Source organism: Babylonia areolata, chromosome 3 (genome assembly GCF_041734735.1).
Source record: "Babylonia areolata isolate BAREFJ2019XMU chromosome 3, ASM4173473v1, whole genome shotgun sequence".
Classification (NCBI taxonomy): Eukaryota; Metazoa; Mollusca; class Gastropoda; order Neogastropoda; family Buccinidae; genus Babylonia; species Babylonia areolata.
In genome coordinates, this window is record NC_134878.1 from 47,177,752 (window position 1) to 47,192,751 (window position 15,000).

Below are 15,000 nucleotides of genomic sequence, written 5' to 3' on the forward strand. Positions count from 1 at the left end.
GAGGGTCCCGGGTTCGAATCACGGTAACGAAGCCTGGGTGAGTAAAAGGGTTGGAGATTTTTTTTTCCCGATCTCCCAGGTCAACATAATGTACAGACCTGCTTGTGCCTGAACCCCCTTCGTGTGTATACGGCAACCACAAGATCAAATACGCACGTTAAAGATCCCGTAACCCACGTCAGCGTTCGGTGGGTTATGCAGAAACAAGAACACATACCTAGCATGCACACCCCCGAAAACGGAGTATGGCTGCCTCCAAGGTGGGGTAGAAACGGTTATACACGAAAAAGCCCGCTCGTGTTCATACGAGTGAACGTGGTGAGTTGCAGCCCACGAACGAAGAAGAAGAAAAAGAAGAAGAGGAGGAGGAGGGAAACCAGGATTTTCCTTGGTTCGTGGTTCGAATCTCGCGCGTGAACGATTTGTTTCTTCTTCTTCTTCTTCTCCTTCTTCTTCTTCTTCTTCTCCTTCTTCTTCTTCTTCTTCTTCTCCTTCTTCTTCTTCTCCTTCTTCTTCTTCTTCTTCTTCTTCTTCTTCTTCTTCTCCTTCTTCTTCTTCTCCTTCTTCTTCTTCTTCTTCTTCTTCTTCTTCTTCTTCTTCTTCTTCTTCTTCTTCTTCTTCTCCTTCTCCTTCTTCTTCTTCTCCTTCTTCTTCTTCTCCTTCTTCTTCTTCTTCTTCTTCTTCTCCTTCTTCTTCTTCTTCTCTTTCCCTCTCCATGAGTGGTGTTGGGTGGGGGTGGGGGTGTTAGTTTTTTGGGTTTTTTTTTGGGGGGGGATATGACGATAAACTTTAGTACGCGTAAAATTAATATTGTTATTCTTCTTCTTTTTATTTTATTTTTTTTATTTTTTTTAAGTGTGTGTGTGTGGGGGGGGGGGGGTAGGAGGTTGGGAGACGGGGGAAGAGAAACTGTGGATATCGCAAGTGTGTTGTTTAAGGCAAAATCATGTCGGGGAAAAAAATCCACCTTGAGAAACAAATGGGAATACTCACGTAACAGAAACATAAAGCGTATTTTCGGTAGACTAATCATTCTCTCTCTCTCTCTCTCTCTCTCTCTCTCTCTCTCTCTCTCTCTCTCTCTCTCTCCCCAGAAATGGGAAAAAAGGTGTAATCCAAATTACAAAAAAGGTGTAATCCAAATTACAAAAAAGGTGTAATCCAAGTTATAAAATCACCCAGGAGACTGCGGTCGACTGATGCACAGCTTTTCCGGAAACTTTTCGACATGCAAATTGAACCAGTCTTGAACTATGGAGCGGAAATATTGGGACTCATGACAAATAATCAAATGCAATGAAGCGCTTTCTTGGTGTCCCATTACATTCATCAAACACTATAATGTATAGCAAAACTGACAGGTACCCACTGCATATGAAATCAATTGCAAAATGTATGAAGTATTGGCTCAAACTTACTACACTACCAACATCACGATTATGTAGGCAAGCATACAAGATGCTGCTGCTGCAAGAGGAGAAGGGCAAACAGAACTGGGTATTCCACATCAAGAAAACACTAACGGGACATGGATTCGGTCTGGTCTGGATGTGCCAAGGAGTAGGGCACGACAGCGGCTTTGTATCTGAATGTAAAGATAGACTTATAGCATGTTACAAACAAAACTGGTACGGAGAAATAGAGAGCAATGATAGGTATAAATGGTTCTATCCATTTGAATTAATTTTTCAAACAATACCAAGATCGTAAGAAACAAGTGGCATAGAATCTGTTTTGCGAGGCTCAGATTGAGAGCACTAGGACTGAATGCCAAAAGAAGATGGTTCGATTCAGACGTAGCAACATCCCCTTGCCCAGTGTGTGGCGAAAGCCCAGAAGATTAAAACCATTTCATATTTAACTGCAAAAGGCAGGGGTGCGGAGGCATAGACAAAAGGAAGGGTTACATTTGGATGGTCAATTTCGACAATGTATTTTTATGATGTGTTATATGTTTTATATGTGCTTTGTTATGTGTTCGTATTGATATGATGTGTGACGATGTCACATGCTTAAATAATTATTATACGGATGATATGTACTTTGTTTCCTGTGTATTATTCAAACACCTTGGAGACGAACGACTGGGGGGGGGGGGGGGGCACAGTACCCGCCTGCCACATGGACTTTTTAAGCTAATGACAAAGTACCAAAGTGCCGCTTATCCCTTAGTAGTTTAGTTTTTACTTTGATTATGTTTTTGTTGTTTTTTCCTTTCTTTTCAATTATATTTTGTTTTGCACCATTTTTTGTTCTGATTTGTACCTGCAATGTCACTAGAGCTTTACAGCTAATGACATTAAAGATTTCAGTGTTCAACATTTCAGTGTTCAAAGTTCAGTATCTCTCTCTCTCTCTCTCTCTCTCTCTCTCTCTCTCTCTCTCTCTCTCTCTTGAAATTCTTACCAAAGAAGTATCATACAGATCCATGTTTGTTCCGATTAGGTCTACTGATGGCTTCTAGTCATGAAAATATCGTTCGTAGTTTGGCACTTGATCTGTTCAAAGCATTTCAGCTGCGAGTATCTCTTGTATCATAAATTTTTTGAGGACCTGTGGTGCTCAACTATGTATTGATTTTTAACTGTTGTTGCCCCTCTTCATATGGGACCAAGGCCTTAAATGAATAAAATATCTCAGTCTCCGTCTCTCTCTCTCTCTCTCTCTCTCTCTCTCTCTCTCTCTCTCCCTCCCCAGGAACACATCATGGTTGGCGAGCGGAAGAAAGGCTACTGGTGCATGGAGCAGTGGGCGGGGCCCGAGCTGCACCAGCTCTACCAGCTCTACATGCTGCTCGTCGTCTACCTGCTGCCCTTGACCTTCATGACGGCCAACTACGTCTCCATCTGCCGCCGCCTCTGGCAGGTGCGCTACCAGAGGGCCTCCATCCGTGCTGAACAGTGAGTGGAGTGTGTGTGTGTGTGTGTCGCTCAGTCTGTCTGGCAGGTGCGCTATCGTGCTGAACCAGTGGATAGTGTGTGTGTGTGCGTGTGCGTGTGTGTGTGTGTGTGTGTTTGTCGCTCAGTCTATCTGGCTGGTGCACTACAAGGCCCCCTCCATCACCACCACCCAGCCCCCCACCCCCACCCCCCCCCCCCCCCCCACACACACAGAGTAAGCTGTGCTCATGCAAAGTGCCTGAATGCGTAAAAATTTGCAAGTTATCCAACTCACTAACTTGCTGTCCAGAAGTCTGCTGGAAGTGTGGGTTTTTTCCCCCTTCTCTCTCCCGCACACGTTCTGAGAGAGAGAACACCACTAACTTGTACAATATACCACGGGGAGAGAGTGCAGAGGGAAGGGGCGGGTATATGGCTCCCAGCTATTGACGAAATACCGAACAAGTCCATGGGGGTAAACGAGGAGTCACGTCATGCATAGCGGATGGCTGTCTCTGTTAGAATTAATTCAAAACAAATAGCATGTGCGAGTGTATGTGATTGTTTGCCTGTGTGTCTGTGTGCGTGCGTGCGTGCCTTCGTTCGTGCGTGCGTGCGTGCGTGTGTGTGTGCGCGTGCGTGTGTGTGTGTTTGTTCTGTGTGTGTGTGTGTGTGTGTGCGCGCGCGCGTTTGTGTGTGTCTGTTCTCTCTCTCTCTCTCTCTCTCTCTCTCTGTATGTGTGTGTGTGTGTGTGTGTGTGTGTGTGTCCCCTCCCAACTTCTTTATCAGAAATCAAAGATAAAAGGCATCTTTATACAGTCGTTTTACACAACACACACACACACACACACACACAACCAAACAAACTAAAAACAACAACAAAAACCACTCTACACTTAATATCTCCACTCTCAGTGTGGTCTCTTTTTAACACTGACTTGCTCATTCACTTTACGTATGCGACACGTACATAGTGACGTCACTAATGACGTCATCAGAATAAGGGGAAATAACTCTGGAAGGCTGAAAAATTCACACTGTTTATCTATCTGGAGTGAAATATCTCCAGACCGTTTTCTGAGTTTTAGGCTTATTGTTTTGGATATTGTTTTATGACTTGAAACATCACTTTGTAATTGTTTTGTTTGTTTGTTCGTTTGTTTGTTTTTCAATGGCAGTGAAATAAATTAATGCTACATACCATTACCACAATGTTCAACAGCGACACGTAGTTACTTTCCTAGCTACAGACCGACTTTTTTTTTCCCCCTGCCTCCGTTCTTTCCTTGCTTTTCCTCATCCAATCCGTCATCATCTAATAATAACTAAAGCGATATTTAAAATGATGCCGGAAGAAAAAGAAGGGTAAAAAAAATAATAATAAAAAAAAGAAAGAAAAAAAAACACGAAAATCTTCCATGGATGCTGAGACAGCCCTGCACATTTGCAGAACTTGAACGCATCCTCTGATTTCTCCTTTTAAAAAAAATATTTAAAAAAATAAAACGATATTCTTGGTGCACCATTTTCTGTCCATTCCTCATCCATTTTACAGACTGCCTTGGCAGAAAGATGGCAGTCGTTGTTAGTTTTTTTGGGGTTTTTTTTGTTTTTTGTGTGTGTGTTTTTCCCCCAGCACGTCTCCAGAGCCGTGGGATGACGGTGAAATTCTAGCGGTGCTTTTTCCTTTGTGTTTTCACCTTTAATAAATCATAACTCTTGGATTCTCCGGTTCCTGTCAGGGAAAGGTTAAGCATGCCGTCTGCACGTGCTTAATGTCTAGTGCAGAGGAAGAGAGAGAGAGACCCAAGACCTGACTAAGCGTGTTTGGTTGTGCTGCTGGTCAGGCATCTGCCTAGCAGATGTGGTGTAGCGTACATGGATTTGTCGCTGTGACGCATTCTTGAGAAACTGAAACTGGTGTGTGTGTGTGTGTGTGGGTCGGTGGGTGGGTTGGTCGATTTAGCTTCCAAATTCATTTTTCTTGTGACTCACAATTGCCTCCGACACATTGTTCACAAGCAACTGCAACCGTTGTTTATTTACTTCACGTTTGTATCTATCTATTCATCATTTATTTATCAATCGAATTACCCCCGCTTTCAGGGAAAAGGAAGAAAATTTTCAGTCTAATATCATCATCTTAGATGAACAGACTATAAATAGATAAACGAACGAAGAAAATATCGGGGGGAAAAAAACACATTTCCAGTGTCGGGTGCACTTGACACAAAAGGAGCTCTTGCTCTTGAACGAAATGTTCTCTCCCCGAATGTCTCATTGTCGCTGAGACAGGAAGAAATATTCATAAATCAGACAATGCACCAAGTGCTTGAGGAGACTACTACACATCTCCTACAAGGAGCACAAGACCAATGACTATGTGCGGAACCTGGTCAGCAGCCTTGTTGGACCCCAAGAACCACTGCTGGCGACTGTCAAACGACGGAAGATGGCATGGTTTGGTCACGTCATACGACATAACACCCTCTCCAAAACCATCCTGCAAGGGACTGTAGAGGGAGGGCGCAGACGGGGGCGGCAGAGAAAGAGCTGGTCCGACAACGTCAAGGAATGGACCAAAATGACGATGCCAGATCTCCTCACGACAGCTGCCAACAGAACGGCATGGCGAGCTATGACATCTTCCTCATGTCCCCCCAACGACCCCAACGATCGAGGGAATGAGTGAGTGAGTGAGTGACCTGATGCAACCTTGATTTATCGCCTCAGTACCCTCCTCCTCCCCCCCCCCCCCCTCTCTCTCTCTCTCTCTCCTACATTATATAACACAACCTGATGTAGGTAATATGTTATCAGTGGAGAACATCTACTATGCCTTAAAACACCGTGAAGAACTCTTGGGTACCTCGTAGAGACATGTCTGCGAACACCCATCTACGTAGTGTGTGTGTGTGTGTGTGTGTGTGTGTGTGTGTGTGTTGTCTTCAGTTTAACGTCTTTCCACTTGAAGTGATATTAGACGAAAAAAAACAAACAAACAAATAAACGTGGGAGTAGGGGTTGTGAGAGGGGGGGGGGATAAAAGTGTGTGTATGTGTGGAGGGTAAATAGGGAGAGACAACGCGAGGGAAAATGGAAACGTTATAAACGCCAATCTCAAACAACTGTGTGTGTGTGTGTGTGTGTGTGTGTGTGTGTGTGTGTGTGTGTGTGTGTGTGTGTGTAAATATATAGGAGAGAGACAATGATATTGACAAATATTTTAATTGTGAAGGCCATCGACCCATACACAAATTTACGTACACACACACACACACACACACACACACACACACACACACACACACACACACACTCACTCACTCACTCAAATACACCCACTGACGATGGACATCCATTAAATAAACTTTCTCTGAAATCACATCTTTTCTTGGGTGTGTGTTTGTGGGTGGGAGACTTTTGCAGATATCACATAAAAACACAGTAAATTAAAGAAAATGAGTATACTCAGCGACTGATCTTATGTTCACACTTTTGACATTAATTCAGGAACGATTCTTTCTTAATCGTAAATTTTATTTAAAAAAATGAAAACTTTGTAAATGTGTGAAGAGTATTATGTAATTTTGTTAAAACAAGAATGGGATGTAGTAACAAACGAGTACATATATTGTACACATGATCTCCCTCTCTGTCTGTCTGTCTGTCTCTACCGTATTTAAATATGTTAAAACACATTAGAATATTTTAAAACTCGTCTGAGATTAGGAGTATCACCATTAAAAATACACAAAATACTTTTCACAGACAATGCTTGTGAAAGAAAATTTGATTGTCCATTTTGCAGATGTCACAGAGAAACAGAAGCTCACTTCATTTTGTGTTGTCCAAAATACTATGAACTTAGGGAGTTGTATGTTGCAAAGATGTATTTCAATCGTCCTTCCAACTTCAAACTATTGCTGTTGTTTGCTAACAAAAACAAAAACGTTCAAACACGTCTCGCCACTTATATTTACATAGCTTTTCAAATCAGAAATATGTGAATTATCAATTATATTATTGTGTTATTTTGATACCACACCTCTAGATGTGTTAACCTGTGTTGATAAGGGTCAAAGGCCTAATATGTCAAGACACAAGACTCTCTCTCTCTCTCTCTCACTCTCTCTCTCTCTACCACCAACACCTCTCTCTCTCCGAAATATTTCAAATGTTATTTGCAGACGATGTGATTCTTTTGTCTGGCACGGCCGCAAGACTTTAAAATCAGTTAAATGTATTGAAACAAGAAGCAGATAGATTGTATTTAGAAGTTAATCTTGAAAAAAATGGAAAAAAAAACCCACCGATATAGTTGTATTCAGGAAAGGTAGTCACCTTTCTAAACATGAAAAATGGCACTATGGTACTGATGAAGTCAAAGTAACGAATATTTATAAATATCTTGGTATGCTCTTTACAGCTAAGTTCAGCATGGCAAGCACGATCGCAGAAACATGTAGGAAGGGAAAGGAGGGGGTTATCGAAATCTTGAGATGTTTATATAAACTAGGTTCCATTGATTCGTCTGGTTTTTGGAAGAAAAAAATTATGTTATGCTCAAGTCGAACCAATGTTGACGTATGGTTCTGAGATGTGGGGACTTAGCGATAATAAAGATACTGAAAATGTGCACACTTCTGTTATCAAACGTTTCTTAAACGCACCTTTGCATACATCGAACACTATTTCATACACAGAAACTAGAAGATAGCCATTATATATCAGATCATATGCCAAATACTGGTTAAAATTGATTAGTCTTCCTGCCTCGAGACTTTGTAAACAAGCGTGTGATATGTTAGTAAACGAACATGAGAGAGGGACGGGAAACTGGGTATATCTGGGTAAAGAAAACATTAACAGTACACGGATTTGGAATCGTATGGATGTGTCAGGGAGTTGGATGCGAAAAAGGATTTATTTCTGAATTCAAAGATAAACTTACAGCTTAATATAAAGCAAGACTGGCATAATGATTAATGGAAACAAATGAACAAGAGAGGCAAGGCCTTCGAGACTCACTTGTGATACACTTTTAAAAAATCCAAGCTTTTTATGTATTGAGTATAATTTCAAAATGTAATGTTTAAGATGAGAAAGATCAGTTTAAAGCAAATTAAGTCCCCTAGCATTAATTACAGAGTAATTTCCCTTTTTTTACTATCTGCACCAAAACGTTTGCAAAATAAATAAAACTTCCATGCTTAGCAAAAGAAGTTCCTGTTTGAACAAAAAATGATAATAATGACTGCTCTTGTTGCTGGGTCAGAATATCAGATCAGAGTGCCAAGTTTAGAGAATACAAAAACTATAAATATAACAGTAAATGCAGTTTGCATATAATTAGGCTTCTTTTTTGTTCCCATCCCAGAGGTGCAATATTGTTTTAAACAAGATGACTGGAAAGAACTGAATTTTTCCTATTTGTATGCCAAATTTGGTATCAGCTGACAAAGTATTTGCAGAGAAAATGTCAATGTTAAAGTTTACCACGGACACACAGAAACACAGACACACGGACACACACACACACACACACACACACACACACACACACACACACACACAACCGAACACCGGGTTAAAACATAGACTCACTTTGTTTACACAAGTGAGTCAAAAATACAGCTGGTTCAATAATTCTATAAAATAAAAAAAATGGGGGGAATAGAGCTGTAACCAACAAGTGGCACAGAACAAGTGTAGTCATGTTTAGATCGAGATCTCTTGGAGTATGTGCTCACAAGTACTGGTTTCAAACTGACCCATCTATACTCTCCCCTTGTCCGATGTGCGGTTTGACAAGGGAGGATGAGTTACATTTCTTGTTTCATTGTACAGCGTACGCTGTTATTCGTGAAAAGTGTTCTGTATTTAAAACAGGTTCCGGAAAGATTAAAGATGTGTTTACTGTACTTAACGTACACCAGAAAAATTCAATCCAGTCACTTGCAAAATATGTTGCCGAAGCATATAACCTTCGAGGAAAAATGACAAATATCACCAACTCTTGTTCATAGAGAAATTGAATTTGTGTAGACTGCTATGACATTTTTGTGTGTGTGAATAACTTTTTGTGCCTTCTACAGATATGATCATATATTGTGATTTTCGCTCATCATAAGTGTAAATTGGATGGTAGAAATTTATGTATCGATTGATTTTCACATATCGTATGTTTTGATGTGTCGTTTTCATCTTTAAAAAAAAACAAACTATTTTGTTGTTGTTGTGATTGTACCCCATAAGGGCTGTTAAGCCATTGACATTAAAAGGGTTCTGAGTTCTCTCTCTGTCTGTCTCTCTGACAAGCAACGAGATACCATCGTGAGGATATGTGATAAAGAGTGTTACTGGTTGTTGGTCTTTCACCGTTGAAAGGAAATCAATGCCCGCTCTCCTCTTCTCCTTCTTCTCCTCCTTCTTCTTCTCTCTTTCTCTCCCTCTCTCACTCTCACATACACACACACTCTTTCTCTTTTCGCCACCTCCCCACCCTCTCTCTCTTCTTCTTCTTCTTTTCCTTCTCTCCCCCTCTCTCTCTCTCTCACATACACACACACTCTCTCTCTTTTCGCCACCTCCCCACCCTCTCTCTCTTCTTCTTCTTCTTTTCCTTCTCTCCCCCTCTCTCTCTCACACACATACACACACGCTCTCTCTCTTTTCGCCACCTCCCCACCCTCTCTCTCTCTCAAAAAAAAAAAATTCCGTACAGATTTGAAGATGGCTTTTTTTTTTTTCTTTTTTAATTTGTCTTTCTCCGGAGCCCATTTATAAATAATACACGTGCATATTCCTGGAAACAGAAAATAGTTCTCACATCTTCTTCGTGTCTATGTGTGTCTTCCCAACTCTGTGGGAGTGGTGGGGGGGGGGTATATCGGAAGAGTTTGACAGTCCCGTGTGTGTGTGTGTGTGTGTGTGTGCGCGCGCGCGCGCGAGCTTGCATGCGTGCGCGTGTGAGTGCGTACGTGTGTAAGTGTCCACGCGTGTGTAAGTGCTTTACTCTGTGTGTGTGTGTGTTTGTGGGTGGAGCATGGGGGTGGCACGGGGGGCTGGGGGGCCATGGGGGTGAGGAGGCAGAGTCACAAAGACAAGACAAGACAGACAGACAAAGAGAGAAAGCGAAATGAGAATGGCTGGACAAAGTGGCAGCATACAATTCTAAAGTCATCAGCACTTGTGTGATATCTGACGTGGGGTGGGGATATAATTATACGGCTGTGTTCTTTTCTGTCAAACTGAGGGAGGGAGACAGAGAGAGAGAGAGAGAGAGAGAGAGAGAGAGAGAGGGAGGGAGGGAGGGATATAGTTATACATCTGTGTTCTTTTCTGTCAAACTGAGGGAGGGAGACAGAGAGAGGGAGGGAGGGAGGGATATAGTTATACATCTGTGTTCTTTTCTGTCAAACTGAGGGAGGGAGAGAGAGAGAGGGAGAGAGACAGAGAGAGAGGGGGAGGGAGGGATATAGTTATACGTCTGTGTTCTTTTCTGTCAAACTGAGGGAGGGAGAGAGAGAGAGAGAGAGAGAGAGAGAGAGAGAGAGAGAGAGAGAGAGAGAGAGAGAGAGAGAGAGAGAGAGAGAGAGACAGAGAGAGAGAGGGAGGGAGGGATATAGTTATACGTCTGTATTCTTTTCTGTCAAACTGAGGGAGGGAGAGAGAGAGAGAGAGAGAGAGAGAGAGAGACAGAGAGAGAGAGGGAGGGAGGGATATAGTTATACGTCTGTGTTCTTTTCTGTCAAACTGAGAAACTTGAAACTTGAAACTGTTTATTGTCATTGCCTACAAAAAGGTCTTTTGACAAGGGGGGTTCGGGGGTTAACATTTGTTTCAATGCCAACTGATCATATTTCCCATAATGATCAAATAAATTATCAACACTGAAGATAAATAAAGATTAGCAGTACACTCACAACACAGTATGCAAAGAAAAGAAACAAACAATCAAACAAAAACAAAAAAACGGTCACGCTATTGTTCTATAGAGATTTCGTTAAACACAAAAGTTGTTTTTTTTCTTTCTGTTTACTGATCTAATTACTGACCAAAGTGTCTTAGAGTCATCAACTGAGTCTTTTAGCTTTTTTAATCTATTAATCTCAAATTCTCGTTCTTTTGTTTTTCTCAGTTTAACGTAATTTTTTTCGTGATTCAGCATACGCTTGTCTTTTCTCTGTCTTATCCTTTTCTGTTCTACACCTCTGAAATCTTTTTAACAGCCTTTTAACCTCTTGTTTCTTTTGTGCACATTCATCACCAAACCAGTCATTCACTTTTTTCCTTTCATGCCCCACTTTTCGCACCATACATGCAGCAGCTCCACACGAAGCAGTAACAAATTGGTCTAAACTATCATTCAGATCAACATCCAACGATCGAAAAGCTTTCTGCAAACTGTCATAAAATGCAACACTATCAAGTTCAGAGGGGGGAGAGAGAGGGGGAGAGAGAGAGGGGGGAAGAGAGATAGAGAGAGACAGAGAGCGAGAGAGAGAGGGAGGGAGGGAGAGAGAGAGGGGTAGGGGTGAGAATGACCAGATCTGCTGTCCATTTTAAAGAGGTGGGGGGTGAGGGGGAATCACAATGGAGCGGGTAATATGCATGATCGCATGCAAACATTAATCTTACATTCGCACATGATATTCAGTTGAATAGAGATGGACATGGGGAAACAGAGAGAGACACACACACAAAGGGACACACACACACACACACACACACACACACACACACACACACACACACACACACACACACCCGCACACACACACACAAACACAACACAACACTACACACACACACACTCACCCCTCCCCCACCTCAACCACACACACACACACACACACACCCGCGCTCGCGCGCGCGCGCGCGCACACACACACACACACACACACACACACACACACACACAAACACACACACAAACACACACACACACACACAAACACACACAACACAAAATGCGCACACACAAACACAACACACACACACACACACACACACACACACACACACACACACACACACACAAACACACACACACACACACACACACACACACACACACACACAATGCACACACACACACACACACACACACACACACACACACACACACACACACACACACACACACATATGGAGGGACGGGTGGAGGGAGGGCGCACTGAATAATGAATCAGGCCACAGGCCCCAGCCTCTCCACACACTGTCCAACTTCCCACGAGTTGAAGGGAACAATTCCCTTCTCTTTTTTTTTCCTGTCCGGAATTCTAGATGAAGGTATGTCTGACCGCCTGCCTGTTAAAGCCTCCGTGTCACACACACACACACACACACACACACGTACGCGCGCATGCACACACGCACACGCATATATATATGTCTGTCTCTCTCTCTCTCTCTCTCTCTCTCTCTAACAATTTTTAGCCCTGATATGGCCTTGCGTGGTGGGTTGGGGGTATAAACAACAGTAATAGATGAATACTGCAGCTGCTGCTGCTGTTCCTCCAACTACAAATGTTACGTCTGCTGTGTTGTCTGCTACTGATAAAAAAATGCTGCTGCTGTTGCTATTTTTTTACAACTTCTGCTATCACTTCCACTGTGTCTGAAACTGATAAATAAATGCTGCTGCTGCTGCTGCTGCTACTTCTACAACTATTGCTATCACTTACTCTGTGTCTGCTACTGATAAAGGGAAGGAGCACCCACACCACCAGAAGTTCCAGTAGAGTACCTCTCTGCAGAAGGCAAAAAAAAAAAAACAACAAAAAACAAGAGAGGCAAGGCCTAGAAGACTCACTTGTGATAAATTAAGTCCCCTAGCATTAATTACAGAGTAATTTCCCTTTTTTTACTATCTGCACCAAAACGTTTGCAAAATTCCATGCTTAGCAAAAGAAGTTCCTGTTTGAACAAAAAATGATAATAATGACTGCTCTTGTTGTTGGGTCAGAATATCAGATCAAAGTGCCAAGTTTAGAGAATACAAAAAATATACATATAGCAGTAAATGCAGTTTGCATATAATTAGGCTTCATTTTTTTATTTTTTTGTTCCCATCCCAGAGGTGCAATATTGTTTTAAACAAGATGACTGGAAAGAACTGAATTTTTCCTATTTTTATGCCTAATTTGGTGTCAACTGACAAAGTATTTGCAGTGAAAATGTCAATGTTAAAGTTTACCACGGACACACAGACACACACACACACACACACACACACACACACACACACACACACACACACACAACCGAACACCGGGTTAAAACATAGACTCACTTTGTTTACACAAGTGAGTCAAAAAGGTCTGGCCAGGAATAGCTCTAGCATCTAAAGCATGGAAACGTGGGCTGCTGGATGGTGCCGACGACTGCGAAAGCGCAGCTGACCTACAACAGGGGAAGAAACAACCAGAAATCATCAGCAAGAGCGGCATGAGACCTGACATAGTTTTCACCTCCAGTGCAACGAAACAAGCGATTCCAGCTGAGCTCACTGTGCCATACGAAAGAATGGAGGACGGGCGCAATAGCCGAATGGTTAAAGCGTTGAACTTTCAATCTGAGGGTCCCGGGTTCGAATCTCGGTGACGGCGCCTGGTGGGTAAAGGGTGGAGATTTTTTCCGATCCCCCAGGTCAACAAATGTGCAGACCTGCTAGTGCCTGAACCCCCTTCGTGTGTATACGCTAGCAAAAGATCAAATACGCGCGTTAAAGATCCTGTAATCCATGTCAGCGTTCGGTGGGTTATGGAAACAAGAACATACCCAGCATGCACACCCCCGAAAACGGAGTATGGCTGCCTACATGGCGGGGTGAAAACGGTCATACACGTAAAAGCCCACTCGTGTGCATACGAGTGAACGCAGAAGAAGGAGAAGAGGAAGAACTGAGCTCACTGTGCCATACGAAAGAATGGAGGAAGCCCACATCTACAAGACCGAGAAGTATGCTAGTCTAGCCAGCAGCCTGAGAGAATATGGCTTCCAAGCCAAAGTCCTCGCCATAGAGATTGGTGCGAGAGGGTTTGTAAGCGCATCTGCCTACAGCCTCATGAAACAGATGTCGGTTACTGGCAGAGAGAGGACATGGGCTCTCAAGGCAATGGCAGAAGCAGCAGAAAAGAATTCCAGCTGGATCTGGTCGAGGAGGAATTTCCCTACTCTAACTAGGCGTACGGTGGCTCAGTGGTTAAAACGTCTGCCAGAAAGGTGATTCAGTCCTGAAGTGGCGACTACCCTGGAGGCGCGGGTTCGAACCTGCTGAGGGCCAGGTTCGGAAAAAAAGGCGGCAATACAAGAGCATCTAGGAGTCATGACCTGGGTTCGGCCCGGCCCCCTCAGAATGTAAGGAGTTAAGGGCCGAAACACTTGACTGAGGGGGCCTTTGTATTGTCCTGCTCTCCCAAGAATTTCAAATCACTGACAAACATTTAATGCTACTGCTGTTATTTCCTCAACGACTACTACTATCACGTCTCCTGCGTCTGCCACCGCGATAAATAATTAATGAAACTGCTGCTATTTCTACAATCACAACTATTACTTGTACTGTGTCTGCTACTGGTGAATAAACAATGCTACTGCTGCTGTATTACTTCAACTTCTTCTTCTTCTTTCTATCACAGTTCCCACATGGTGCGCCCCGAGCCGAGTCAGCAAAGCCTGATGCCCTTCCTGTCCCCTACCACTACCGGTTCCGCCGCCGGCGACGCATGCGCAAGCCGCGAGCTGCGCCAGATGGTCAGACAGCTGCAGAAAGGCGCCAGGTGTAAGCGCTCTCCTCTCAGCGAGGACGCCACCAGGAAGCAGGTAAGGACATGGGGCTTTGTGCTGTGCTGTGCTGTGCTGTGCTGCGTTGTGCTGTGCTGTGCTGTCCTGTGCTGTGTTGCGTTGTGCTGTGCTGTGTTGGGTTGCGCGATGCGTTGTGTTGCGTTGTGCTGTGCTGTGTTGCGTTATGCTGTGTTGGGTTGTGCTGTGCTGTGCCGCGTTGCGTTGCGTTGTGCTGAGCTGTGCTGTGTTGCGTTGTGCTGTGCTGTGCTGTGTTGGGTTGCGTTGTGTTGCGTTGTGCTGTGCTGTGTTGCGTTGTGCTGTGCTGTGC

The 15,000-nt window shown here is 43.3% G+C and overlaps 1 protein-coding gene across 1 annotated transcript in view; it reads left to right on the forward strand.

Moving 5' to 3' along the window:
* Positions 1–15,000, forward strand: part of LOC143280344 (cholecystokinin receptor-like) — a 171,445-nt gene that overhangs the window by 118,478 nt on the left and 37,967 nt on the right. Inside the window, exons 4-5 of the mRNA XM_076584979.1 lie at positions 2,698–2,900; positions 14,528–14,711. Of these exons, the coding sequence (XP_076441094.1) occupies positions 2,698–2,900; positions 14,528–14,711 (387 nt within the window). The remainder of the gene's footprint in view (positions 1–2,697; positions 2,901–14,527; positions 14,712–15,000) is intronic.